The sequence below is a fragment of the Brachionichthys hirsutus genome, chromosome 14 (assembly GCF_040956055.1).
Source record: "Brachionichthys hirsutus isolate HB-005 chromosome 14, CSIRO-AGI_Bhir_v1, whole genome shotgun sequence".
NCBI classification, from domain to species: domain Eukaryota; kingdom Metazoa; phylum Chordata; class Actinopteri; order Lophiiformes; family Brachionichthyidae; genus Brachionichthys; species Brachionichthys hirsutus.
Genome location: NC_090910.1, coordinates 12,509,443 through 12,536,927, shown reverse-complemented (window position 1 = coordinate 12,536,927; position 27,485 = coordinate 12,509,443). Strand labels below are relative to the sequence as shown.

At 52.7% G+C, this 27,485-nt stretch overlaps 4 protein-coding genes across 4 annotated transcripts; 3 read left to right on the top strand and 1 right to left on the bottom strand.

The window, feature by feature from the left end:
• The first annotated feature begins 1,402 nt into the window (after positions 1 to 1,402).
• On the top strand, positions 1,403 to 4,762 carry zbtb14 (zinc finger and BTB domain containing 14). Its single transcript, XM_068748007.1, has 9 exons — positions 1,403 to 1,618; positions 1,702 to 1,872; positions 2,100 to 2,195; positions 2,265 to 2,408; positions 2,476 to 2,714; positions 2,803 to 2,888; positions 3,040 to 3,179; positions 4,127 to 4,222; positions 4,462 to 4,762. The coding sequence occupies exons 1-9, from the start codon at positions 1,430 to 1,432 to the stop codon at positions 4,600 to 4,602; spliced, it is 1,302 nt and encodes a 433-aa protein (XP_068604108.1). The 5' UTR covers positions 1,403 to 1,429; the 3' UTR covers positions 4,603 to 4,762.
• A 1,071-nt stretch (positions 4,763 to 5,833) lies between these two features.
• Positions 5,834 to 10,404, bottom strand: arhgap28 (Rho GTPase activating protein 28). The gene is made up of 15 exons (XM_068748299.1): positions 10,218 to 10,404; positions 9,928 to 10,148; positions 9,707 to 9,818; positions 9,269 to 9,355; positions 8,889 to 9,022; positions 8,628 to 8,790; positions 8,445 to 8,536; positions 7,930 to 8,004; positions 7,693 to 7,846; positions 7,069 to 7,151; positions 6,770 to 6,982; positions 6,565 to 6,681; positions 6,106 to 6,233; positions 5,994 to 6,031; positions 5,834 to 5,916 (listed from the first exon to the last, which is right to left on the bottom strand). Exons 1-15 carry the CDS (start codon positions 10,402 to 10,404, stop codon positions 5,834 to 5,836), a joined length of 1,887 nt encoding a protein of 628 aa, XP_068604400.1.
• A 4,134-nt stretch (positions 10,405 to 14,538) lies between these two features.
• LOC137903635 (lethal(3)malignant brain tumor-like protein 4) lies at positions 14,539 to 22,494 on the top strand. Its single transcript, XM_068747763.1, has 17 exons — positions 14,539 to 14,566; positions 14,987 to 15,072; positions 15,365 to 15,469; positions 15,545 to 15,680; positions 15,761 to 15,852; positions 16,861 to 17,003; positions 17,217 to 17,293; positions 17,385 to 17,470; positions 17,709 to 17,819; positions 17,897 to 18,026; positions 18,147 to 18,246; positions 18,839 to 18,967; positions 19,239 to 19,316; positions 19,704 to 19,783; positions 20,379 to 20,542; positions 20,783 to 20,845; positions 20,929 to 22,494. Exons 1-17 carry the CDS (start codon positions 14,539 to 14,541, stop codon positions 21,169 to 21,171), a joined length of 1,851 nt encoding a protein of 616 aa, XP_068603864.1. The 3' UTR covers positions 21,172 to 22,494.
• Positions 22,495 to 23,931: 1,437 nt separating this feature from the next.
• On the top strand, positions 23,932 to 26,415 carry tmem200ca (transmembrane protein 200C, genome duplicate a). The gene is made up of 4 exons (XM_068748298.1): positions 23,932 to 24,029; positions 24,101 to 24,320; positions 24,417 to 24,577; positions 25,278 to 26,415. Exons 1-4 carry the CDS (start codon positions 23,932 to 23,934, stop codon positions 26,413 to 26,415), a joined length of 1,617 nt encoding a protein of 538 aa, XP_068604399.1.
• Positions 26,416 to 27,485: the final 1,070 nt, after the last annotated feature.

The following is a 27,485-nucleotide window of genomic DNA, read 5'->3' as shown; positions in this document are numbered from 1 at the left end:
GTCATCACGTTTACCGGAGGAACTCCGCGCGGAGGATCGTCACCGTTTCACCGCCATTTTTCGATCGCGCTTCAGGCCAGATTATCCGCCATTAAAAAACCCCAAAACACCGAGTTTCACCCAAAACATGAACCGTAGCGCTCCGGTTCCACACCGGGAAGCTGCATGCCCGGTACCAACCCTCAGTCCAGACCCGTGCTAACACCGGACGGCTCCGTTCCCACCGGAAAGCCGGTTCATCCTTTATCGGTGATGTTTGTTGTTAGAGCTAATTAGCATATTAGCTCTCACGCGTCCTAGAGGCTAACGTTAGCCTCAGACCGACACAGCGACCACCCGGAGGGCAAGTCCGCCGCCGCCGGTACCGGGTTCACACGTTAATAGTCCAGTCCGGTGTCGATGTGAGGTCAAATTAACTTTAAGTTAGCATCCTAGCCGCTAGCCTCGCACCGCAACCGGCTACAGTCCCGGTCCGCGGAGGAGTTCTGCGCCGTAAACGTCCCGGGATCCGGTTCAAGACCGGCTCGTGAATGTTTACCGATATTTACAGGTAAATAACAACAATAACAAAGCCCGACGCTAGCAGCTAGCAGCTAGCAGCTAGCCCGCCCGCTGCCGGTCCCCTCGGCTGAAGCGCGCTCGCGTGCGCGTGTCCGCGGCAGTAGGGGTACATGAACGACTGGGATCAGCGGGCACAGATGGAGGAGGGCGGGGCGGGGGGGGGGGGGTGTGAACAGGCGGCCTCGCGCAGCCGGCAGGTCACGTGATCTGGTCCCAGTCTGACCAGTTCACTTCTGACGGACTGGGGATCACGGCAGGTTTGCTACCGCGGGTACTACACAGTACTACTACACCGTACTACTGCACAGTACTACTGCACAGTACTGCACAGTACTACTACACAGTACTACACAGTACTACTGCACAGTACTACTGCACAGTACTGCACAGTACTGCAGCACAGTACTACTGCACAGTACTACTACACAGTACTACTGCACAGTACTACTACACAGTACTACTGCACAGTACTACTGCACAGTACTACTACACAGTACTACACAGTACTACTGCACAGTACTACTGCACAGTACTACTACACAGTACTACACAGTACTACTGCACAGTACCACTGCACAGTACTACTGCACAGTACTACTACACAGTACTACACAGTACTACTGCACAGTACTACTGCACAGTACTACTGCACAGTACTACTGCACAGTACTACTACACAGTACTATACTCTGGGAGGGATAACTCTTAACTAGTAGTTCTGGACCCTCCATGTTTTTAATGGCTGCTGATGAAAAGCCACGTTTCTCGGCCTGTTTCCACAGACCTTTCCGCCTGTTTCCCTGGCGACGCCGGCCTGTTTCCCTGGCGACGCCGGCCTGTTTCCCTGGCGACGCCGGCCTGTTTCCCGATGGCGGAGACGGTGAAGTACGTGGACGACGAGCACCGGAGCATCTTCCTGCGGCTGCTGAACGAGCAGCGGCTGGAGGGCGAGCACTGCGACATCGCCGTGGTGGTCGAAGACGTGAAGTTCCGCGCCCACCGCTGCGTGCTCGCCGCCTGCTCCAACTACTTCAAGAAGCTGTTCAAAAAGCACGAGGTACCGCCGAGCGCGCGCTAGAAAGGCCCCGCCCACCCCCGCGCCGCCGCCTGAACACCTGTCGTCGCCCCCCCGCCTGCCAGGTGGACAACTCGTCCGTGATCGAGATCGACTTCATCCGCTCGGACATCTTCGAGGAGGTGCTGAGCTACATGTACACGGCGAAGATCTCCGTGAAGAAGAGGGACGTCAACCTGATGATGTCATCGGGCCAGATCCTGGGAATCCGCTTCCTGGACAAGCTCTGCTCGCAGGTAGCGCCGGGCGGGGTTGCTATGAGGTCATGTGATGCAGGTACAGGTGACCCTTCGGGGTCCACCAGTCCAGTGTGAGAGCAGAGTAACTTGATTACTTTTTATTACATCCAGGGGAAAGTAAACATTTGTTTAAACCATCTGGGCTCCTCCCCCTTTTTTTGTTCACCTGTTAGACGGACAGGTAATGCCCCTCCCCCTGTCCTTTCGTCTCCGTGTGTCCTCAGAAACGCGTCTCGCCATCGGAGGACAAAGAGAAGTTCCCGTTCGACATCGTGAAGATGGCGCTGCCGCCGGAGGCTCAGCTGGGCGCCGACGCGGAGGTACGATCCCCGATCGATGCCGATCGCCGATCAATGTCACCCCGGCTTTCATCGGCGTTCTGCTCGCAGGCACTCGGGGAGCATGACGTCACGCCGAACGCTCACGAGCTTGTCGATGGGTCGGCCAATCAGGAGCTTGATAAGTCTCCCAGCGCGGCGCTGCGAGTCCAGGAAGCGATCCTGAAAGAACTGACCAATGAGGACGTCCACAAGGTACACGCACACACGCACACGCACACAGGTACCTGCAGGGGCGTGACCACGCCCGTCTGACCTCTAGGTGACCTGCTACGACCAGAATGTGGTGGCAGAGATGGAGCCAAAAGAGCTGGGGGCGGAGCATCACGCCACCCAGACGCTGGCGTTCGCCGACGGCATCGGCGAGGTGAAGGACGAGCAGCCGCCCGGCTGGACGACGGCGACGACCGACATGAAGTTTGAGTACCTGCTGTACGGACACCGGGAGCAGCTCGCCTGCCAGGTGTGTGGGAAGAGCTTCCTGGATGAGAGCAGGCTCAGGTACGGGCAGCTCACCTGACCCCACACACCTGACCCCCCACACACCTGACCCCCACACACCTGACCCCCCCCTGCTCCTTCTGTTCAGGAAGCATGAGAAGCTTCATTCTGCAGAGCGCCCCTTTGCCTGTGAGGTCTGCACCAAAGCCTTCACCACACACGCTCACCTGAAAGGTATGACCGCTCTCCAGCTCTCACCTGTGCTCAGGTGTGCTCACCTGGCTGCTGCTCACCAGATAAAGAACAGAGTCAATGATGGACGTTACGTCGGTCATCTTCATTGTGCGGTAACATTTTTGGCTCCGCCCTCACCTGTGTATTTTAGAACACCTGAAGATCCACACGGGCTACAAACCGTACAGGTGTGACGTTTGTGGGAAATCGTTCATTCGTGCTCCAGACCTGAAAAAACACGAGCGAGTACACAGTAACGAGAGACCGTTTGCCTGCCAGATGTGTGACAAGGTGACTTCACCCGTCTGTCTGTCTCACCCGTCTGTCTGTCTCACCCGTCTGTCTCACCCGTCTGTGTCTCACCCGTCTGTGTCTCACCCGTCTGTCTCACCCGTCTGTCTGTCACCCGTCTGTCTGTCTCACCCGTCTGTCTGTCTCACCCGTCTGTCTGTCTGTCTCACCCGTCTGTCTCACCCGTCTGTCTGTCTCACCCGTCTGTCTGTCACCCGTCTGTCTGTCTCACCCGTCTGTCTCACCCGTCTGTCTGTCTCACCCGTCTGTCTCTCACCCGTCTGTCTGCCTCACCCGTCTGTCTCTCACCCGTCTGTCTTTCTCACCCGTCTGTCTCACCCGTCTGTCGGTCTCACCCGTCTGTCTCACCTGTCTGTCTGTCTCACCCGTCTGTCTGTTTCACCCGTCTGTCTGTCGGTTTCACCTGTCTGTCTCACCCGTCTGTCGGTCTCACCCGTCTGTCTGTCTCACCCGTCTGTCTGTCTCACCCATCTGTCGGTCTCACCCGTCTGTCTGTCACACCTGTCTGTCTGTCTCACCCGTCTGTCTGTCTCGCCTGTCTGTCTGTCTCACCTGTCTGTCTCTCACCCGTCTGTCTGTCTCACCCGTCTGTTGGTCTCACCCATCTGTCGGTCTCACCCGTCTGTCGGTCTCACCCGTCTGTCTGTCTCACCCGTCTGTCTGTCTCACCCGTCTGTCGGTCTCACCCGTCTGTCTGTCACACCTGTCTGTCTGTCTCACCCGTCTGTCTGTTTCACCCGTCTGTCTGTCTCACCCGTCTGTCGGTCTCACCCGTCTGTCTGTCTCACCCGTCTGTCTGTCTCACCCGTCTGTCTGTTTCACCCGTCTGTCTGTCTCACCCGTCTGTTGGTCTCACCCATCTGTCGGTCTCACCCGTCTGTCTGTCTCACCCGTCTGTCTGTCTCACCCGTCTGTCTTTGTCTCAGGCTTTTAAACACAAGTCTCACCTGAAGGATCACGAGAGGAGACACAGAGGAGAGAAACCATTTGTCTGTCCATCCTGCACCAAGGCCTTCGCCAAGGTACTGCTGATACTAGTACTGCTATTATTACTACTGCTATTATATTAGTACTACTGCTATTACTACTGCTATTATATTAGTACTGCTATTATTACGACTGCTATTATATTAGTACTACTATTATTACAACTCATAGTACTATTAATACTATTACTATTTCTACTACTACTACTCGTAGTACTCTTAATACTATTCCTGCTACTGTCCCGCGGTGAGTTCAGGTCCGTCTGTGCTTTCAGGCGTCGGACCTGAAGCGTCATGAGAACAACATGCACAGCGACAGGAAGCAGCTGAACCCGCTGCAGAGCGACGCCGAGGCGCTGCAGGCGGCGGCCATGGCGGCCGAGGAGCAACATCTGGAGGGCATGAGCTGCTCCTAACACCCGGACCGGGTCAGCTGATACCTGGACCGGATCGGCTGCTTCCTGGACCGGATCGGCTGCTTCCTGGACCGGATCGGCTGCTTCCTGGACCGGGTCAGCTGATACCTGGACCGGATCGGCTGCTACCTGGACCGGATCGGCTGCTACCTGGACCGGATCGGCTGCTTCCTGGACCGGACCAGCTGCTTCCTGGACCGGGTCAGCTGATACCTGGACCGGATCGGCTGCTACCTGGACCGGACCAGCTGCTACCTGGACCGGACCGGCTGCTTCCTGGACCGGGTCAGCTGATACCTGGACCGGATCGGCTGCTACCTGGACCGGACCAGCTGCTTCCTGGACCGGGTCAGCTGATACCTGGACCGGATCGGCTGCTACCTGGACCGGATCGGCTGCTTCCTGGACCGGATCAGCTGCTACCTGGACCGGACCGGCTGCTTCCTGGACCGGATCGGCTGCTACCTGGACCGGATCAGCTGCTTCCTGGACCGGACCAGCTGCTTCCTGGACCGGACCAGCTGCTGTTGCATTTTTTTATCACGTTATTCTTTTTTATTTTGATGAACTTAAAGACGTTCCGTGTTTGTCGACGGTTTTCCTGAACTTGAACCGATGACCTCAGCGATCAGCTGATGACGACTTCAGACGTCTGTCCGTGTGACCGCCTCGCTCCCCTCTGGTTGGTTGGCGGCCTGTGGGCGGGGCCACCGGTCGGCGTGGAGTTCTGCCGGTTCTGAGGCGTTGTGATGTAAATAGAACTCGTTCTGTTCAGTTTAATGAGCAGAGCTGCAGCATCGGGTTCCTGTCAGAACCGCATCGGGTTCCTGTCAGAACCCAGGACGGACCCAGCGGCGCTGAACCGGCGACGAAGACGAAGACGAGGCCGAACATTCCTACCAGTTTATTTCATGTAAAGAGCAGGTTTAATAAATTCTGAGTGAGTTCTGAAGCGTTCTTCATCTGTGGCTCCGCCTCCGAGCCGACAGCGATGGCGCCCGATAAAAGGGGCGGAGCTCGGCAACTGTTCGTGACGTGGATGCTAACTGTTGCTAGCTGCTAATTGCTGCCGGGTGCACCTCCCCCCCCCCCAGTGAGCTCCTCATGCAGACACCTGTTCGGGGTCCGCCGCCGCCTCAGGTGAACAGTACCGCCCCCTTGCTGTGTGGAAGGCGTCCTGCAGCCCGAGCAAAGGGAATCTTTGCTGTGTGTAAAGCGACACCGAGGCAGGTCAGGGTTTGATCAGCCAATCACAGCGAGGATTCACTCGATAGACGTCCAATAGCACGCAGTCGGGATGGAGGCGGCGCTCACCTGAGAGAGAGACAGGTGTTAATACCTGCCGGCGCTTTAAAGGGTTAAAACGACGAAAGGGGCGGGGTCACACTCACTGATGTTCCCTCCCACTTCATACAGACGCTGGACCGGACTGCAGAGACATCAATCGATAACCGATCAATCGATCCGGTCTCGCTCACCTTCATGGCTTTAAACAGAACTCACCTGTTGTCACGTTCAAACCGGGCCGTGACGTCTCTGGCCCTCGTCTGTCCGTCCAGCTGTATCGCCATGGAGACCTTGGTGTGCAGAGGGGCGTGAACCCTGATCACACCTTCACACAGCTCCGTGATCTGGACCCACACAGGTGAGGTCATCACAGGTGAGGTCATCACCGAGGTAAATAACAACAAATACACTCCTGGACAAACAGGAGTGGTCAGCAGGTACGGGTTCCCTATCCTGGCTTTCTGGACTCGGTTCTACCTGGTTCCCTATCCTGGCTTACTGGACTCGGTTCTACCTGGTTCCCTATCCTGGCTTTCTGGACTCGGTTCTACCTGGTTCCCTATCCTGGCTTACTGGACTCGGTTCTACCTGGTTCCCTATCCTGGCTTACTGGACTCGGTTCTACCTGGTTCCCTATCCTGGCTTTCTGGACTCGGTTCTACCTGGTTCTCTCACCTGGTTCTTGTCGTTCTTCCTCCTCAGCAGCAGTCTTTTCGTCTTGGTCAGGCGGAACAGCTTCTGATTGGACGCCTGGTTCATGTGTCTCACCTGAGACAACAGGAAGCTGGGGACCTTCCGACCAAAACAGGAAGTGGTTGGCAGACAGCTCAGGTGTGGGCGTGCCTGACGCTGAGCAGGTGTGTCGTGTCCTCTGGCTTACGGTCCACAGCAGGTCCTGGTGGGTGATCATCAGCCGGACCAGGTGAGCTCCGCCCACCGCCTCCTCCATCTCCTCCCGCTGCCGGGCGACGGAGCGTTTAGGGCGGCGGTGGAAGGAGAACAGGTTGGGCGCCATCACCATGGAGACGTTCCACAGAGACATCCTGTTCTGGTCCTGATGAGAGACCACTTTACGCAGGAAGACCAGCAGAGCCTGTTCAGCGATCAATCGATTGATCGCTGTTACACCTGAATGCGAGGCGTTGTGATTGGCTGATTGAGTTGTGGGTGTGGCCTTACGCTCAGGGTTTCTCTGTTAGCTTCAGGGAGCAGCAGCGACAGCAGCTGCAGCGCCTGCACCTGGTGGACGACAGACGAGACACCTGCACAAAAAGGCGGGGCTTAGTGTCCATCCGTCAGAGGGCGTCGCTGCGTCTTCATCGATGCTGCGGTATGGACACGCCCCCATCAGGAAGCTGCCTTTAGGGACTGTGGGAAAACTATAGGGCTTTCATTGTGTGTGTGCGTGTGTGTGTGCGCGTGCGTGTGCGTGTGTGTGTGTGTGTGCGTGTACCCAGCACGGCGCGGTAGGTGGACAGGTGTGTGTGTGTGTGTGTGCGTGTGTGTGTGTGCGTGTGTGTGTGTGCGTGTACCCAGTACGGCGCGGTAGGTGGACAGGTGTGTGTGTGTGTGTGTGTGTGTGTGTGTGTGCGTGTGCGTGTGTGTGCGTGTGTGCGTGTACCCAGCACGGCGCGGTAGGTGGACAGGTGTGTGTGTGTGTGTGTGTGTGTGTGTGTGTGTGCGTGTGTGTGCGTGTGTGCGTGTACCCAGCACGGCGCGGTAGGTGGACAGGTGTGTGTGTGTGTGTGTGCGTGTGTGTGTGTGTGTGTGTGTGTGTGCGTGTGTGTGCGTGTGTGCGTGTACCCAGCACGGCGCGGTAGGTGGACAGGTGTGTGTGTGTCAGCAGGGGCGTCGGCAGCTCTCGGATGAAGAGCTTCAGCAGACCCGAGGCGTCCACCTGTCTCACCGCCGGCCAGTCGAACCCGCCACGACAACTGTCCAGCTCCCTGCGGAGGTACTAAAGGTGCAGACAGACAGCTCGTCAGACTCCGCCCACTGGTGAAGGCCGTGAGATCCCCGAGGTGTAAGTGTGTGTGTTACCTTCAGGCGAGCCGCCGATCCGGGGACTCTGAGAATCCCTTCGGTGTGCAGGCTGCTCTCTAAGATACACAACAGCTACACAAACAGACGCACAAGGTTTAACATTTACACCAAACAAAACAGCTTCTCCGGTTTACCTGACCCCAGATCAGATCCACAGCAGGGATTCACCACGCCCGCCGGCGTCTGACCCTACTTAAGCTTCAACGCAGCTGCTAGCGTCGTGCTAACCGCGCGCTACAGCGGAGGAATGTTCAGCAGGAAGCGAATCTCGTTCAACGGCCCGTTCGGCTTTAAGCCGCCATTTATAAGTAAATGGGAAAATCCAGATGTTTCTGGATCCGGATCGCTCTCAGAATTTAATGGGCTTAAATTAGACCAGAACCCATCCTCAGGTTTTTATTTATCCGGATCCATCCAGCAGTTTTTCTGTAGTCCTGCTGACAAACAGACAAACAGAACCAGAACCAGAACCGGAACCAGAACCTCCTTGGAGGTAGAAATGGATCCTTCACCTTCTGGAAGACGACAGGAACTCTGACTCCTGGGAACCTTTTCCTGTCGTTCTCCAGCAGCAGCTCGAGGGGGACGCCGAACACGCCGCTGTCTGCTGGACGACGGGGAGACGCGGTTCCGTTAAATCGTCTGGCAGCTAGCGGTTAGCATTAGCATTTGGAACTGGAGAAACTGGAACGCACCGCGCGTCCTGCAGCGCGGCAGACGGGTGCGTTTGGTTTGAACGCCCAGAGTGACCAGGAAGGTGGAGAGCTCGATGTGCGAGATGAACCCCACGCGGATGAGGTCACGTAACGACAGGTCATCCGCCCAGGTGAGACCCTGAGAGGGTGAGACAGGTACAAACTGCACGCACGCACACGCACACACACACACACAGAATGTTCAAACATCTGCTTTTTAATTTAAAAAAGAGGAATCCTTAGATTCAGAATCAGACCCACCGGCAAGTCGCCATTTTCACCGCCATAGAAACTTTGGCAGTCCCAACAAGTCCCGCCCCGTTTGTGCTCAGCCACGCCCTCCGAGTACGGAGAGTCCCGCAGCAGCCAATCGGCTCGTCTGGAATGACTGAGTGGGGGGGAGTGTGTGTTTGTGGGGGAGTGTGTGTTTGTGGGGGAGTGTGTGTTTGTGGGGGAGTGTGTGTTTGTGGGGGAGTGTGTGTTTGTGGGAGAGTGTGTGTTTGTGGGGGAGTGTGTGTTTGTGGGGGAGTGTGTGTTTGTGGGGGAGTGTGTGTTTGTGGGGGAGTGTGTGTTTGTGGGAGAGTGTGTGTTTGTGGGGGAGTGTGTGTTTGTGGGGGAGTGTGTGTTTGTGGGGGAGTGTGTGTTTGTGGGGGAGTGTGTGTTTGTGGGGGACGGCGGGTGTTCAGGAAGTCCGTCCTCAAATAGAAACGCTGGAAGAGTTGGTCGAACTGGAGACGCAGAAGAAGAACCAAAAAGAACAAAGGATCACCACAACAGAACCGCTAGAACCCCCGACAGGACAAAGGCCCAAAGATCAGAACCGCTAGAACCTGCTTTAATGTCCAGAACTTCTCAGAACAACTTAAAGAAAGCACTAGTGGACAGAACAGACAGACAGGCAGGCAGACAGACAGAACAAAGGGACAGACAGACAGGCAGACACACAGGCAGAACAAAGGGACAGACAGACAGACAGAACAAAGGGACAGACAGGCAGACAGACAGACAGAACAAAGGGACAGACAGACAGACAGAACAAAGGGACAGACAGGCAGACAGGCAGGAGGACCGTCGGGCACCTCTGTGAGCGTTTCGTCGGATGGTTTTGGTCGTGCTGGGGTACCGACGCGGTGGTGACTCGGCAGGGTGAGCAGGAGGGGCGGGGCATTGATCTGCTGAGTCATCGTCGGGCTGGAAAGGTGATAGAGAGTACGGGAGAGCGTTTCCATCCAGTCCGACACACGGCCCCCGTTTCCTCTCAGCTTCAGAACTTTTACTTTGAAGGGTGTGTGTTTCCCACCTCAGTGAAGACGTCCCGCACGTCTCTGATTGGCTGCCTGTTCCTGGTCTTCAGCGTCTCGTTGTAGTTGTCCAGCCTCTTCCTCACTGTAGCGACTTGTTGCCGTGTCAACGTGGACAGCAGGGCCTCGGCCGCCGGTGGCGACGCCTCCTCCGAAGAGGAGCCCATCACCAGGGAGGATAACCCCGCCTCCGTGAGCCACGCCTCCTCCAGCTCCACCTCTACAGGTAAGCAAGGATGGACAGGATGAGTCAGAGACGACGTCTCGCTCTGCGGTCAGCCTGACCTACCGTCGATGCTCTTCCTCTCGTCTTCCTCATCTTCTTCTTCCTCTCCTTCCTTCTCCTCCTCAATGCTTTGAACTTCTCTCCAGTAGGTTTCCATGGCGATACGGCGGCGGTCGGAGGTTACTGTCTGAGGTGGTGGAGGAGGAGAGGAGGAGGTGGGAGGAGAGGTAGGAGGCGGAGACGACAACATCTTGGAGACAGAAAATAGAACATAGATAGTTATATATCCGGTTAACCTGTCAGCCAATCAGAGCATCCGACAGGGATCAGAGGAATGGATCCGGTCTGCCAACGATTAAATACAACAAAACTCTTATTTTATTTGATAGACTTTAACGTATTCATTCATTTTTCAACGTGATTTATCTAAACTTACATTTTACAAGTTTCCGTTTGTTCATTTCTTTAGCCTAATTTTACTTGACTTCAATTTCAAAGCTTTATTTAGTTGAAACCATCAAAACAAAGTAACTTGTACAATAAAGTTTTAACTTTAAGTCTAAAATGGCAGCATCATATTTCTGTATCACGTTTAACGTTTCATTGAGAGTTCATTGAAGGTGTGACGGCTCAATGAGACGCTCGTTTTCGGCGCTTGTGGTTGCTGGAGGGGCGGAGCTTAGCTCACACATCAAACACTGATAATGTGTGTTGACTCGTGTCGAGGAAGTCAGCCTCTTCCACTGTATTGATCACAACCTGTAATGGTTTTGTTTCCCCGGGGAAGACAGAGTGGGGTGCACCGGCTAGCGCTAGCTGCTTCCGTGCGTCCATTAGGAGGAAATGGATGCGGCGGCCAATCAGAGCGTCAGAGATAAGTGTTTTCACTCAGGTCCTCAGGCGGTAATCTGACCTGGTTATTCCTGTTGCAGTTAAATCTCCTGAAACCACACGGACCGCTGCGGGGTCACGCCAGGTTCCTGTTTAACCCGCCACGAGCTGGACTGTTTCAGTGTGTGAACCTGGACTGTTTCAGTGTGTGACCCTGGACTGTTTCACCGCGTGAACCTGGACTGTTTCAGTGTGTGACCCTGGACTGTTTCACCACGTGAACCTGGACTGTTTCACCGCGTGAACCTGGACTGTTTCACCGTGTGAACCTGGACTGTTTCACCGCGTGAACCTGGACTGTTTCACCGTGTGACCCTGGACTGTTTCACCGCGTGAACCTGGACTGTTTCAGTGTGTGAACCTGGACTGTTTCACCGCGTGACCCTGGACTTTGTGTGGAACCTTCTAGATGTGAAGAACACAGAACCCTCCTGTCTGGCCTCTGATGGCTGTTTATCAGAACGATCATTTGTCTGATTGATTGATTTCTGATCAGCTTTCCCACAACTGTCATTGTTTATTTATTTTGTAAATGTATCTGAACAGAAATGTCTTCGAGCCGCACATCGGAGATTATCAATAAGGATCAGCATCATGCCGATCGGCTCCACAGCTGCAGACTAATCGGATCAATCAGCGACTGAACATCAGATTACGGTAAACCGTCTGTCCGATCGTGTTAAAACGGGATTCATCCATTGATGATGAAAATCGATTCCGATTCGCCAGCGATGGCTAAAATCGTTAGCAGCTAAAGACGCCATCGTTCTTCTCACGCTTTCATCCTGTATCCATCTCCCCATTGTCTCTCTATCTCTCTCGGCCGCCCTCTCTCTCTCCTGATCAGTTTTATGAGTTCAGAGTTATCAATGTTTAGCGCGGCGGTATCAGCGATCAATACAGACGTGAGGAGAAGAAACGAGCTCACCTCCGATCGGTCTGGCTGCTGTCATCTGTATGGAGGCACAGAGTGTGTGTGTGTGTGTGTGTGTGTGTGTGGGCGTGCGTGTGTGTGTGCGTGCGTGTGTGTGGTAGGAGGAGCCACAGACCGAGAGGAGGTGCTGGGGCTCCCAGTTTAGACCAGCAGCTGGACACCAACTCAGACTGGGAGTGTTGGAGGAGCCCTCCATCAGCTGTTTGTCCTTCAGACAGGAATCCATCACCTGTTAGCGTAGCTTAGCATAAAGTCTGAAAGATGATTAAAACTGTTAACTAAACGTCAACGAAGTCCGGCAGCCGAGAGGAGCTGTGGCTAGTTTAAGCTGCCTAGCTTAGCACAAAGGTTGGACACTTTAGCCTAGCTTAGCATTAACACCGGAAGCAGGTTGAAACTGTTAGCCTAGCTCATGTTAGCCTAGCTCATTACAAAGGGAATGTGTCGGCCTAGCTTTCAGCCTGGGTTAGCATACATAGTGACGGCAAATAAAAATTGATAACATAAAGACAGGACAAATGCTAGCATAGCTCATGGGCTAGCTCATTTCCAGTCTATTAGTTACTTGTATTATTAAAATAATACTATGGATGATAGTAATATATTAATATAAAATACAGCGAGGCGGTACCAAGCTGGGATCCTCTGTGGACTTTGTATGTTCTCTCCGGGTTCTCCTTCTTCTCCCAAATACAGAAACAATTTAGGAGAATCGGTTACTGTGTAATGAGTGGCTGTCTGTCTGTGTGTGGCGACACGTCCAGGGTGTAGTCTGTCTGTGTGTGGCGACACGTCCAGGGTGTAGTCTGTCTGTGTGTGGCGACACGTCCAGGGTGTAGTCTGTCTGTGTGTGGCGACACGTCCAGGGTGTAGTCTGTCTGTGTGTGGCGACACGTCCAGGGTGTAGTCTGTCTGTGTGTAGTCTGTCTGTGTGTGGTGACACGTCCAGGGTGTAGTCTGTCTGTGTGTGGCGACACGTCCAGGGTGTAGTCTGTCTGTGTGTGGTGACACGTCCAGGGTGTAGTCTGTCTGTGTGTGGTGACACGTCCAGGGTGTAGTCTGTCTGTGTGTGGCGACACGTCCAGGGTGTAGTCTGTCTGTGTGTGGCGACACGTCCAGGGTGTAGTCTGTCTGTGTGTGGCGACACGTCCAGGGTGTAGTCTGTCTGTGTGTAGTCTGTCTGTGTGTGGTGACACGTCCAGGGTGTAGTCTGTCTGTGTGTGGCGACACGTCCAGGGTGTAGTCTGTCTGTGTGTGGTGACACGTCCAGGGTGTAGTCTGTCTGTGTGTGGTGACACGTCCAGGGTGTAGTCTGTCTGTGTGTGGCGACACGTCCAGGGTGTAGTCTGTCTGTGTGTGGCGACACGTCCAGGGTGTACCTCGCCTCTCGCCAGCTGGAATGGACTCCAACACCTGAGACCAGCAAGCAGGATAAAGCAGCTGTAGATGGACGGACGGATGTATGATGGACGGACAGATGGATGATGGACGGATGGATGGATGGACGGACGGATGGATGGATGGAGGGTAATTTCTGGATGCTTTAGTATTAAATGTGAAAATGAGGCAGAATATTTTCAAACTGAAATAATTTTATTTTGCTCATTTGAAATTCTCTCTCTCTCTCGCTCTCTCTTTTTCGCGCATGCGCAGGGGACTCCACACTTCATTATTTCCGTGTTGTGTCGCTGTCAGCAGGCGGATCATCATCAGCGGCGGGTGAGTGTCTCTCTGACGGTCGGTACCGGTACCGGCCCCTCGGTCCGCTCCCGTACGGGTCTCCGGTTCCCCTCAGCGGCTCTCTGTTCCTGTTGAAGCCGCTCACAGCAGCCCAAAGGTCGCAGGAGAGCCGCGGATCACCGCCGGTTTCGTGACTGTTTGTTGTTTCCTGATTCCAGCCGACATCTCGGTTACTTCCGCTCTCGCCTTCAAAATAAAGGTTCAGTGTTGACTCACTCGAGTCAACAAATTCAAAGTTCAGTCCTTTTCTTCAATATTTGTTTTTAGCTTTACTCCCGTTATAAGGTAACAAATAACGCAGGAAACAGAACTACAGCTGAGAACGTAGATTCAGACGACTTTAAGAAGCTGACCTTTATTCTGAAGGAAGGTGTGTAGATTTCCTGTTTGTGTGTGCGCGCGCGTGTGTTTTAATGGAGCCGTTTCCTGCCATGATAATGATAATGATGAAGATGATGATGATGAGTGCTTCTAACTGATTGTTATCGCATGTTTATTGGCTGAGAAGCACCAAACCAGGTTGATGACGTCACTCAAAGTCATCCAAACCAAACTTTTGTTTTGTGCTGTTTCGTCTCTGATGTTTATACACTCAGTGCTCTATAGCGCCACCAGCTGGGCACACATGAGCAAACTTTGAAGCCTTCCTGTTTTCTTTATTTTATAGTCATCCAGAAATAAATGAGCGAACCGTGTGTGTGTGTGTGTGTGTGTGTGTGTGTGTGCGCGTGTGTGTGTGTGTGTGTGTTCTACTCCTCCAGGCCGTCGTCTTTATTTCCTGTTCCGTAAGAAAAAAGAACCAAGAAAGAAGAACAGAAGATGAAAAACAAAGCCAGCAGCAGCCACGGTACGGAGAACATCTTCAAGCATCCTGGTCCCCGAGGAGGTTCCAGACTCCCAGATCACTGACTGGGAGCTCCTCCTGGTCCCCCGAGGAGGTTCCTGACTCCCAGATCACTGACTGGGAGCTCCTCCTGGTCCCCGAGGAGGTTCCAGACTCCCAGATCACTGACTGGGAGCTCCTCCTGGTCCCCCGAGGAGGTTCCAGACTCCCAGATCACTGACTGGGAGCTCCTCCTGGTCCCCGAGGAGGTTCCGGACTCCCAGGTCACTGACTGGGAGCTCCTTCTGGTCCCCCGAGGAGGTTCCGGACTCCCAGGTCACTGACTGGGAGCTCCTTCTGGTCCCCGAGGAGGTTCTTGAATATGTTCCGCGGTTCTTGAGAGAGCGGCAGCGTGCTAAGCTAACCCAGTGTCGCTGTGTCCAGTGAGCGTGAAGAGGCGGTCCTGGTCCTGGCAGCAGTACCTGAATGAACAGAAAGCCGAAGCTGCACACCTGTCTCTGTTTACGCAGGTAAAACACAAGCGCGTACTGGGAGAACTGGTCAGGACACGCGTTAACTGGGAGATATTTGAATGTTCTGGTTCAAGGTTCACTGGTTTACGCTACACAAGTAAAACTACATGGGGGGGGGTCAACCAATCAGCATCAGCTGCGTGTAACTGCATCTGATTGGAGGATTCTATCGTGTTAGTCAGTATACACCTGTCTCTCTCTCACCTGTCGTGTTACAGTCAGTATACACCTGTCTCTCTCTCTCACCTGTCTCTCTCGCTCACCTGTCTCTCTCTCACCTGTCTGTCAGTCCCAGACGTTTCCCAGTAGGAGAACTGCTTTCAAAGTGGGGATGAAGCTGGAGGGCGTCGACCCCCTGCACCCCTCCATGTTCTGCGTGCTGAATGTTGCTGAGGTAGCACAATGACATGCTAGCACAGTCATACCTGTCTGACATTGGTCAGGTGAGTCACCTGTCTCTCCCTGTCAGGTGATTGGCTGTCGGGTCCGTCTCCATATCGATGGCTACTCAGAGTGCTATGACTTCTGGGTAAACGCTGACTCAGCTGACATCAGACCAGTGGGCTGGTGTAAAGAAAACAACCACAAGCTCCACCCACCGAAAGGTGAGTGCAGGAGGCCCGCCTTCTCAGACCTGACCACCTGACACGGGTGACATCACTCTACCTGTCCTTTCTCCCCACAGGTTGCAGCGAAACAGATTTTGATTGGTCGCTCTACCTCGAGTCCTCTGGCTCTCACGCTGCTCCACCGACCCTCTTCACCTGTCGCACTGCAGTCAGTATATACCTGTCTGTCTGCTCACCTGTCACGTTACAGTCAGTATAAACCTGTCTGTCTGCTCACCTGTCACGTTACAGTCAGTATATACCTGTCTGTCTGCTCACCTGTCACGTTACAGTCAGTATATACCTGTCTGTCTGCTCACCTGTCACGTTACAGTCAGTATAAACCTGTCTGTCTGCTCACCTGTCACGTTACAGTCAGTATATACCTGTCTGTCTGCTCACCTGTCACGTTACAGTCAGTATAAACCTGTCTGTCTGCTTACCTGTCACGTTACAGTCAGTATAAACCTGTCTGTCTGCTCACCTGTCACGTTACAGTCAGTATAAACCTGTCTGTCTGCTCACCTGTCACATTACAGTCAGTATAAACCTGTCTGTCTGCTCACCTGTCACGTTACAGTCAGTATAAACCTGTCTGTCTGCTCACCTGTCACATTACAGTCAGTATAAACCTGTCTGTCTGCTCACCTGTCACATTACAGTCAGTATATACCTGTCTGTCTGCTCACCTGTCACGTTACAGTCAGTATAGACCTGTCTGTCTGCTCACCTGTCACGTTACAGTCAGTATATACCTGTCTGTCTGCTCACCCGTCACGTTACAGTCAGTATATACCTGTCTGTCTGCTCACCTGTCACGTTACAGTCAGTATAAACCTGTCTGTCTGCTCACCTGTCACGTTACAGTCAGTATAAACCTGTCTGTCTGCTCACCTGTCACGTTACAGTCAGTATATACCTGTCTGTCTGCTCACCTGTCACGTTACAGTCAGTATAAACCTGTCTGTCTGCTCACCTGTCACGTTACAGTCAGTATATACCTGTCTGTCTGCTCACCTGTCACATTACAGTCAGTATAAACCTGTCTGTCTGCTCACCTGTCACGTTACAGTCAGTATATACCTGTCTGTCTGCTCACCTGTCACGTTACAGTCAGTATAAACCTGTCTGTCTGCTCACCTGTCTGCTCACCTGTCTGCTCACCTGTCTGTCTCAGGGCTGCAGGTTCACGGTGGGGATGAAGCTGGAGGCCGTCGACAGGAAGCATCCCGGACTTGTTTGCGTCGCCTCCGTCACTGATGTCATCGATGACCACTTCCTGGTTCACTTTGACAACTGGGACGACACGTATGATTACTGGTGAGAGGCCGTAACCATAGCAACAGTACTAGTAGATGTTAACAGGAGCAGAGTATTTCAGGTAACTAGCAGTTTTATTGTTGGCCAGCAGGTGGAGCGCTAACGGTTTTAATGACGTTTCAGTGTATGCGTTTCCGACTACCTTTTTATGTGTGATAGTGATTGATTGATTGTTATTGTGATGAGGTATTGATGCTTGTATTGATCGATCAGGTGTGACGGCAGCAGTCCATACATTCATCCTGTGGGCTGGTGTGAAGGACAGGGACGGCCTCTGACTGCTCCTCAGGGTAATCTCATATATACCCTGTACTACACTGTAGTACTCTGTAGTACTCTGTATTCTGAGTCCTGCTTCACGTTGGTACCTCTCTGTTTCAGGTCATCCCAACCCAGAGAACTTCCTGTGGGCGGAATACCTGCAAGAGACGGGCTCTCCCGCCGCTCCCAGTTCAGCCTTCACACTGGTGAGGGAGGGAGGGAAGGGAGGGAAGGGAGGAAGATGGAAAGAGGAGAGGAAAGGAGGTGGAAGAGAAGATGAGGAGGCAGAAATGGAAATAAAGGAATAGAAAAGGAGATGAGGATGAGACAGAGAGAAGGTAGAAGGGAAGCATAGGAGGAGGTAGAGAAGGGGCGGAGCCGTGACTGCCGGGTCCAATCACTGACCTGATCATTAATGGTGGCTTTTTGCTTCTGTCCAATCAGAGAGCTCCGCACGGTTTCCAGGTGAACCAGAAACTGGAAGCGGTTGATCGGAGGAATCCCATGTTGATCCGTGTTGCCACGGTGACGGATATAGAAGACTACATGGTGAAGGTACGGCGTACCTGTCTGTGTGCGTAGATGCGTGATGTCATCGCTGACGTGATGATGTAACCAGGTGTGTCCCACAGATTCATTATGACGGATGGTCGCAGCAGTTTGATGTCTGGTGTGACAGCGACCTCTGTGACCTTCATCCTGTCGGCTGGTGTCAACGCACAGGACACCCACTGGAACCGCCCCCAGGTCAGAGTGACAAATGTCAGACAGACAGGTAACATAGAGACAGACAGGCAGGCGGGTGAGACGGATATACGTTAGCAGTAGCATTACTTGTCATTGAACTATTGTGTTCCGTCTGTGTGTTTGTGTGTGAGACAGGCTCCTCCCCCGTCTCCTCCCCCTCTCAGGGTGTGTGTCCTACTCCGGGCTGCAGAGGAGTCGGACACATCAAAGGAGCCAAATACACCGGACACCACAGGTAAATGCTGAGTCATTGAAACATAGAGCTGTGGCAGCGGGCGGGTTCTGACCGGGCTGGGTGTTGGGTTTCAGTTCTGTTCTTGCATAACTAACCATCAATAACAGAACGCCATCCACTGTGTTTATTAGGGACGTCCCACCTCGCCATTTTGGTTGTGGTTGAACATTTTGACTCTTCACTGCCCTCTGGTGGATTAATTTCTATCAACGTTAATGTGGATTCGCTGATGGACGCATCCGGATCATAGAATGAATTAGCCTTTAGCCATTTTTTTTTGCTGCGGAGTCATGCTTCTTTTTGCTGAGTCGTTTCTCTATTTTTGCTGAGTCGTTTCTCTATTTTTGCTGAGTCGTGTCTCTTTTTGCTGAGTCGTGTCTCTTTTTGCTGAGTCGTGTCTCTATTTGCTGAGTCGTGTCTCTTTTTGCGGAGTCGTGTCTATTTGCTGAGTCGTGTCTCTTTTTGCGGAGTCGTGTCTCTATTTGCTGAGTCGTCTCTATTTGCTGAGTCGTGTCTCTATTTGCTGAGTCGTCTCTTTTTGCTGAGTCGTGTCTCTTTTTGCTGAGTCACCCTCATGTCAATTCTCTCACAGTGCCTTCGGCTGTCCCTACTCAGACATTAATATGCGCAAGGAGGTGGTGCTTCCTGATAGGCTGGGAGGAGAGAGAGTCATCACCCTTGTACCTGTCACCATATATTACCATGGCAACCAGTCAGACAGGTAGCCTGTTGCTCACTCCTCTTTGTTTTTGTTTCTTTGTTTATTTAAAGCAGACATTCATTCATCTTTTTAGGGTTTGGGTTCAGTTTATTCTTGTTATTTTAACACCACCAGCAGGGGGTGCTGTTCCTCACGTGCATTCATCACCCTTGAAGTTTATTTATGACGTTTACCTGTCTGTTTGCCTCTCGACCTTTCTACCTTTCTGCCTTGGACCCGTCTACCTCTCCCTGCACCTGTCTCTCTCTCTACCTGTCTGTCTGCTGAACAGTGCCAGCGTTGAGGTGAAGACGGAGCCCGGAGACGAGACTCTGATGCTTCCTCTGGGAAAGAGGAGACTGACCGACAGGTGAGATGGGTGACTCTGATTGGCTCGTTATCAGGCTGGTCCCGGTGACCTCGCCGGGTCCCGACCCGTCTCCCTCTCTGCTCCTCAGACAGGACGACAGGCTCACGGGGTGTGTGTGTGTGTGTGTGTGTGTGTGTGTGTGTGTGTGTGTGTTCTGTGGCGGTTATATAAACCTGGATTATATAACACACAAACACGATGACAGAAGAGGAAGCGGAGACGTTTAAATAAATTACAACCGATAGTTCAGCTTCTATTTATTCTCTAAAACTCTGTTTACTCTTACAACCCTATGAATTGTGGGTAATTGCCTCCAACACATGCTAACATGCTATTCACGAGCGTCGGCGTGCTAAAAGATCGGTTTCTTCTTTTTCACCCGCGCAGATTGTCCCAGCCAACCAAATTCCTCCGTGTGAAAGAGGAGGAGGAAGAGGAGGAGCTTCACCTCAGAGGCATCAGTCCAGGTAGAGTCCGTTGTGTCCTACTCGACGCTTCCTCTTGGCGTTTGTCAGCTGTTAGCTCTGGGATAGCCGTTAGCTTCAGCTTGCAAACTTGTTGCTGTTGTAGTTAGAGGTCAAAGGTCGGGGATCAGAATGAATCTGAAGAGACGTCGTCAGTGATGCGTTCAGGAAACGCGGGAGACGAAGCAACTCCCTCTCCCTGTCTACCGTGGGTTTCCATGGAAACAGCAGGCAGATGAAGTGGCTGTTTCCGTGGAAACCGCTGTGTTGGTTGTGCTCTGCGTTTTTGCTGCTGAGGGACTAGCGGACTCTTTCTGATCAGCTGATTGATCAGCAGACTCTGATCACGTGGCGAGTCGTCACATTTTAAAGATCTCTGCTTGAATCCAGGTTCTGGTGGGCCAGGTTCTGGTGGACCAGGTTCTGGTGGTCCAGGTTCTGGTGGACCAGGTTCTGAAGCTCTTAGTTCTGTTTATTTGCCAGAATATCAATGAAAGATCAGAAGATTTAAATGCCCCCCCCCCCTCTCTGGACTAGCCAATGAGACGCTGTGTTTGTGAAGGCGTGGCCTCTGACCTGTCTGTCCGTCCAGCAGCAGGAGAGTCCAGCCTGCAGGCCGCCCTCCACCAGTCGGTCTTCCTGTCCGCCATGTCGCCGCAGCCCGGCCGCGACCTGTCGCTCTGCTGGGAGCAGCACCGGAAGCTGCTGCCGGGCGTCGCCGGCGTCCAGGCCGAGGCCGTCCGGCTGTGGAGCGTCCAGCAGGTCGGTACGACCGGTCTCCGGCCCGGTCCGACCCGTCTCCGTCCCGGTCCGACCCGTCTCCGGCCCGGTCTGACCCGGTCTGACCCGTCTCAGTCCCGGTCCGACCCGTCTCCGGCCCGGTCCGGCCCGTCTCCGTCCCGGTCCGACCCGTCTCCGACCCGTCTCCGGCCCGGTCCGGCCCGGTCTGACCCGTCTCAGTCCCGGTCCGACCCGGTCTGACCCGTCTCCGTCTCCCGGCAGGTGTCGGACTTCGTCGAGTCTCTCCCCGGCTGCGTGGATCAGGCCAAACAGTTCAGAGAGGAGGTGAGCCGGCCAATCAGCTGCTGCTTATGTGTGACATCACACCCACCTTGCTCCGCCCTCACAGCTCTCTTTTGTCTGTTCAGCAAATAGATGGGCGGGCCTTCCTGCTCCTCACCCAGCAGGACATTGTGAGGATCATGTCAGTCAAACTCGGCCCCGCCCTCAAAATCTACAACTCCATCCTGATGTTCAAACACGCCGAGGACGGGAGCCAATCACACGCTCGGGATAGAAACCAATCGCCTGCTGAGGACGGGAGCCAATCAGAGGCAGAGGATGGGAGCGAGTCACATGCCGAAAACGACGCCGACACCTGCAATTCATGACTGAACTTATCAAGAGACACTTCAGCAAGCCCCGCCCCCTCTGAGTGTCCATTGTCCATCCAATCGGCCGGCAGATTCTCAGGTGTTTGTGTCAGCAGGTTGTCGTGACGACATGTTGGACGAAGCAAACAAAGACAAACACTGGAGCCGCGTTACCGGCAGCGTACACCTGTGAGTGGGCGGAGCCTATGATGCAACAGAATCAGAATCGGCACATGCTAAATTATGGGCGTGAGAACGGCGTGAACACGATCACATGATCACACGATCACATGACCCCGACAAACACCAACATAACCTTAAATCACGGCTGCTACGAGCTGATTGGACGAAAACGGGCACAGAACATCTCGCATGATGTTGGTTTCAGTCCCAGCTCCAGTTAAACAAAGTCCATTTATTTATGTCCAATGTAAAGAATAAAAAGGAAATGTAGAAAGCCATATTTAATTCACTGAGGAAAAAATAGATTACGTGAAAATATGTAAAAAAAAAAAAAAAAAAGTCAAATTTATGATTGCAAAAGATCCCAAAGCCTTTTTAGAATCATGACATCCAAAGTACAAGTTTATACGTGTAGTGAAAAACTAGAAAATCATTCATTTACAATAAAGTTTTATTTAAAATTGTGGTAACAAAAAGAGCAGTTTGCTCTTTCTTATTTAAGTTTCATTATCTTAGAATGTGTAAGCGTTCATGAATAAACACCGCATGACTGGAATAGGTGACGGTGAGTGACATCACACTGTGGCTCCGCCTCCACTGTGATGATGTCATTTTCACCGCATTGTCTTTGTGCCTCTCAGGATCGAACTCTTTGGACTTTCGTTGGATGAAGGTTCTCTTCCCGAGTCGGGAAGGCGTTCCTTAAAGCCGAATAGTGACATCATCTAAAAGTCCCGCCTCCTTTGCTGTGATTGGATGGTTTAAGACGGGAGTCACTTATTTCGTCGGCTTTGAAATAAAAGAGTTTATATTTATAGTTTTATTCTCGATAGAGTATCTATTGATTCTATTTAAAAGTATATATTTGTATTTCTGCTGCAACTCAAACCAACCAGGAAGTCCACTTTGGCTCCTCCTCCCAGTGATGTCACTGCTCCCTCAGGTCTGACCTATTGTAATGTTTGTAGCCGTGTGCTGATGTTTGGGTTCTTTTGTTGTTGTTGTGGTGCTGGGAGGACAGAGGACAGCGTCCAGAGGACAGCGCTTTGTCCTCTGGACGCTCTGGCTGCTGGGAGGACGGCACTCTGTCCTCTGTCCTCTGGACGCTGTCCGTGTTTTTGAGCTTTTGTCAGTGAGATGAATAAAGGTTCCGACCTCTTCTGGGTTCTGCTCATTGATTGGCTCCCTCTGTCAGCTGACGTGTCTCTGGCTCCTCCTCGTTGGACAGCTTCTATGCTGCTCAGGTGGTTCTACCTGCTGTTCATCTTCATCCTCGTCTTCATCTATGGCGAGGTGATGAAAATGAAACAAACTGAAGGAAGAAGAAGTCTGTCTGTCTGTCTGGTGATGCTGTTGTTGCTAGGAGACGCCGTCTGTCTGAAGTATTCTCTAAGGAAGTTTGTCCCTGCTGAGACGCCGTAGCTGCTGCATCAGAGCCGTCCGGCCATCAGAGGCGTGGAAGGCAGGCGAAGACAGACAGACAGACAGACAGGTGTAAAAAGACAGACAGGTGTGGTGCAGTTTTCAGTGAGAGGAACCGCGCTCTCTCTCTCTCTCTCTCCCCTCCTCCCCCCGCTCCCCCCCCCTCTCTCTCTGTCGGAGGAGGAGAACCATTTACTCCCGACATCACTGCAGAACGAGGAGAGGGGAGGGGGGACACGGGGAGACGAAGAAAGGAGGACAGATTCAAAGGGGAGGAAGAGGAGGAACCATCAGAGCGGCAGGAAGAGGAGATCGTGATGAAGATGAGGAGTAAAGAGGAGCAGCTGCCCGGAGCTCCGTCGGTGAGAAGGAGCACGTTCTATTTTCATTGATTAGCGATGAACAGAATCGATCGCTGCTCTGCTCTTCCTCTTCCTCTTCCTCTTTCATCATTGCTCATCAATACTGAGATACGGATCAATACTGATCAGTGTTATGTATTCTGTCACGTCTTGTTCATGATAGCTAGAGCTCTGTTATAATAAATGAATCAATCATTATTGATCAGCTTTGTTGGCGCGGATTAATACTCAGAATAGTACTGATCAACACAGCGCCTGGGTCGTATCGGGTTAACAGCATTGATTACTATTGATCAGAATGTAATAGCAATAAGTAGGATTGATCAGTATTAATGATATCTGCATGCATTGATCAGTGTTTTTCAGTATTGATCTTTACTGATGATGTTTCTAATATATTGATATCAATGTGTTTGTATACATTCGTATCTCTATTGATCTCTATTGATCTCTATTGATCAGCGTATTCTGTATGTGTCAGTATTGATATTGACTGATTAGAATCCAAGAAGATCTGCAGTGCATGCTGGGAAACCTGTTTCACTCACAGATCTGAGGTCACATTGGTAACCGCAGGTCGTCAGAGGACGCGCACACACACACGCACACACACACACACACAGTCTTTAAGCAAATCAATACGTTTATTGACGAAGGTCTGGGTCTCTCATTTTACAGGCGATAACAGAAACCCGATCTTTCTACCTCCAATTATCTCCCTTTCTCTCGTACAGGAAGTTGGTGACTGAGTCCTAGTGAGGTGGCGGGGGGCGGGGCATAGCCTGCTGCGCCCTAATCTGATTGGAGGGTGATGATCGCGACCGGTGGCCTCCTGCGGATCAATGCTCGGCGACAGGACTCGCTGAGGTCCAAAGCGCGCACTCAAAAGAGGAAGAGCAAGAAGAAGAGGTAACGCGGTCTGACCTCCGGGGGCCCTGTCACCTCCCAGTGCCTGATGATGTCACTTCCTGCGCCCTCAGGAGGAGTGAGGTGGTGGTCGTGAAGGGGAAGCTGAACCTGGTTTCCGTGTCGGGGTTGGTGGCAGCGTTCGGCATCTTGGTCCTGCTGGTGGGGTTGGGGATGGCGGCGCTGGGCTACTGGCCTCGAGAGGGACTGCTCCTCCCCCCGCAGCCAAAGGAGGGCGCCACCATGGCCTCCAAGTCCTCCCGCAGCTCAGCGCTGGTACCTGCTGACGCTCAGGTGAGACCCGGACAGGGACCGGACGAGACACGATCATCAAACAAAACATTTTAGACTTAGTCCAACACGCCGCGACTTTTCTCTGACTCGGTCCAGGGAGGAGAAAGGCAGGAAGGAAACGAAGAAGGTGACAGAGGGGGAGGTGAAGGAGGAGGAGGAGGAGGAGGAGGAGGAGCTGATGGATTTAACCAGACAGAAACTGTCAACCGGACGGCTCAGCCGCCTCCACACGGCTTTCTGAAGCATTTCCTGGACAGGTAACTAAAGTCGTGTCAGACCTTGGTCAATGTAATCGCCTCAGGCGGTTTTTGTAGGAGGTTGCAATGGACTAGGGACTAGGGACTAGGGCAGGTCCTTTAGGTCGCCTAGTTGTTACTTGTAGTTGTCCTTTAGGTGAAGCGGACCTGCAGAAGGTTTGGGTATTGATTTGGAAGCAGTACTTTGGGTAGTCGTGCAGTACTTTGGGTAGTCGTTGGGTAGTCGTTGGGTAGTCGTGCAGTACTTTGGGTAGTCGTTGGGTAGTCGTGCTCCTCCAGGAGGGCATATTAGTCTCTTGATGTTTCCAGCTGTCAATTAGGACACTTCACTCAACTTTGAAGGTAAGTTTCGGAATGTCCAAATGTCCTTTGATCTTTTGAGAGGTTTGAGTGATCTTGAATACATTTCTCTGCTGCTGTTTTGGCGACTGGCTGTTGCGCATCTTTTAGGAGGTTCTGTTGGTCCTTTAGGAGTACGTGTTCAAGAGGTTCCCTAACTCTAAGCCAGTATTATCTTTATAGTCTCTAGTAGTCCTTTACGAGGTTCCGTAATCCTGCTTGAGGTTCTAATGGTCATTTGAAAGGTTCGGAATGTCCTGTAGGTTCTTTAAAGAGCTAGAAAGGGGCCCCTTGGCTTTAGGGTGTGTGTTTGGTGTCCCTGCGGTTGGAGGTACGATTGGCTGTCCTCGTGTCTCTTCAGGTATCTGTACTCTGACAGGCTGAAGGTCTTCGGCCCTCTCACAATGGGCATCGGGATTTTCCTCTTCATATGTGCAAACGCCGTCCTGCACGAGAACCGTGACAAGAAGACCAAAGTCATCAACCTCCGGGACATTTACTCCACCGTCATCGACCTCCACGGCCTCCACAAAGCCAACGGCGCCTCCGGGCCTCGCTCCTCAGCCAATCCGCTCAGCGGACTTGTTAACTATGTCCAGTCAAAGAGCCTGGAGACCAAACCCAGGGCATACCCTGCATCACTGATGAGCAGGAGGGAGGGAGGAGGAGGAGGAGGAGGAGGAGGAGGAGTAGAGGCAGGAGTCGGGCTGCTGTCTCGGCAACTACTGCCTGGCATCAGTGGAGGAGGACGAGGAGGAGGTGATGAAGGAGAAGGAAGAGAAACAGTGTTCAGTATCTACCAAGAGCCAGAAGCTCCGCCTCCCCGCTCATCCTCCCACAGCCTCTCCCTCCTCCCCAGCTTCACCCCCCCAGACCTCTCAACGTGCTGGAGCTCCTTACAAAAGGAGGCGCTCAGCTACTGCACATTACCTCTGCGCCGCCAGCGGCTGCCTGCTCCTCGCAGGAGGCATTCTGCTCGTGGTGGAATGGACTGGGCTACAGGGGGAGCGGAGGAGCGTTGGACGGAGAGGAGAAGTCCCAGCCAGGAGGAGGAGGAGGAGGACGGGAATGCATGTCTACCGACTCCTCTGAGCTCTTCCACTCCACCCCCAGTTAGACGCTGCAGCTTTTCCAGTCTCCACAGGGAGGCACCAGAAGGCTCGCAAGCGCTGCTCCTCCTGTCCTCCTCCTCCCTCAGCCCTTCTCACCAGTCACTGTCCTCCCTGTCTCACCTCCTCTCCTCATCCTCATCCACCCTGCCGCCGCCCTGCAGGAGGCGGAGCCTCCCGGCCACTTGTAGTATGACGGGTTACAGCAAACTGGTACATGCAGAGGCGGAGTCCTTTGAATCGGCCGAGATGACATCATCGCATCATGTGACATCAGACAGGAAGTACTCCAATAGGGAGAAGCTGAGGATGATCTCCCAGGCAGGAGGAGAAGGAGGAGGACTGATGAAGCAGCACGGCCAATCAGAAACGAGCTTTGCACAACTCTGAATGTCGGGCGACCTTTAAGGACGTCAGGAGGTCAACGGGAAGCGACAAAAGTTCCCGATATTAAAAACAGAATTTTATTTCGGGAACCGTGACTTGTTCTGCAGAACGGTCAAAGGAACTTGTTGACCTTCAGGTTGTCGTAGCAATAAGGAGTCTTCCAAATAAACGAACGGCAGCACAACGTTAAACGAACCGCCGCTACGTTTCCGTTGGGCTCATTAGCTGCCTGCTTATTTAAGAGACGCGGCGACGTTCCTGTATGATGTCATCGCGTACGGATGTACAATGCTGTGAGTCCCACAGCGGGGGGGGGGGGGAGAGTTATTTCCTCCGCTTTACTCTGCTGCACCTTGGAATGCCCACCGCCAGCACAACGCAGAACCTTCCCAGACCGACGGAACGATGGCGCCAACGTCCGTGTCTTTAAGTCGAGCATGAAAGGTTTGTCGTTTTTAACAACTTGCAAAAAGGTTCTCTTCTGCAACGTTGATAAAGCAAAAAGGTTCCCAGATTTCCATATTGGTTCAGGTTAAGAGATAAGAGAATAGATAAACGCTTTATTTATCCTGGAGGAAATTTACATAGAAGCATCAAGCACATTTTAGAGCCACCAACGCAGTGCCCGGGGGCCACAGGTGGCCCACCAGGACAACATTAGGTGCTCGCCGGCCTGTTCTCACAATTAATGAGAAATCATTAGCATTACCAATTTCTCGACGTAGATGAATATCATTACGGGATATAAATATTTAAAGGTAAATTGAGCCCATTTGTTGTTTTGGAGGTGTTTTTCAAACTGGTAGCCTTTCGCATTAATCGGTAGCCAAGAAGTAGCTCTCATTTTCAAAGGACCAAGAACAGACTCTTGTGGGACGCCCTTCTTAACCTGAAGACTTGATTCAGAACCATTAGAAACTCGAGCCCGGTTTTTACGAAGGGAATCGTGAAGGATATTTTGTTTACCTGTAAACAACGTGGCTGAATCTAAGGCTCTCCACGAGGCGTTTCCATCAGCTGGTAACGGTGACGGAAACGACTGAGGCGAGAGCTAGCGGGTTAAAACCAGCGAA

Excerpts from the sequence above, each read along its gene's own strand:
- LOC137903635 (XM_068747763.1), top strand. The coding sequence starts at position 14,539 with ATGAAAAACAAAGCCAGCAGCAGCCACG. Across the intron at positions 17,004-17,216 it reads GACGACACGTATGATTACTG|GTGTGACGGCAGCAGTCCAT; the intron begins GTGAGAGGCCGT and ends TTGATCGATCAG. Across the intron at positions 17,820-17,896 it reads TAGAAGACTACATGGTGAAG|ATTCATTATGACGGATGGTC; the intron begins GTACGGCGTACC and ends TGTGTCCCACAG.
- arhgap28 (XM_068748299.1), bottom strand. The coding sequence starts at position 10,404 with ATGTTGTCGTCTCCGCCTCCTACCTCTCCTCCCACCTCCTCCTCTCCT. Across the intron at positions 8,005-8,444 it reads TTCCTGTCGTCTTCCAGAAG|CTGTTGTGTATCTTAGAGAG; the intron begins GTGAAGGATCCA and ends CTGTTTGTGTAG. Across the intron at positions 7,847-7,929 it reads GATCGGCGGCTCGCCTGAAG|TACCTCCGCAGGGAGCTGGA; the intron begins GTAACACACACA and ends CTGCACCTTTAG.
- tmem200ca (XM_068748298.1), top strand. The coding sequence starts at position 23,932 with ATGATCGCGACCGGTGGCCTCCTGCGGATCAATGCTCGGCGACAGGAC. Across the intron at positions 24,321-24,416 it reads TGGTACCTGCTGACGCTCAG|GGAGGAGAAAGGCAGGAAGG; the intron begins GTGAGACCCGGA and ends GACTCGGTCCAG. Across the intron at positions 24,578-25,277 it reads CTGAAGCATTTCCTGGACAG|GTATCTGTACTCTGACAGGC; the intron begins GTAACTAAAGTC and ends GTGTCTCTTCAG.
- zbtb14 (XM_068748007.1), top strand. The coding sequence starts at position 1,430 with ATGGCGGAGACGGTGAAGTACGTGGACGACGAGCACCGGAGCATCTTC. Across the intron at positions 1,619-1,701 it reads AGCTGTTCAAAAAGCACGAG|GTGGACAACTCGTCCGTGAT; the intron begins GTACCGCCGAGC and ends CCCGCCTGCCAG. Across the intron at positions 1,873-2,099 it reads TGGACAAGCTCTGCTCGCAG|AAACGCGTCTCGCCATCGGA; the intron begins GTAGCGCCGGGC and ends GTGTGTCCTCAG.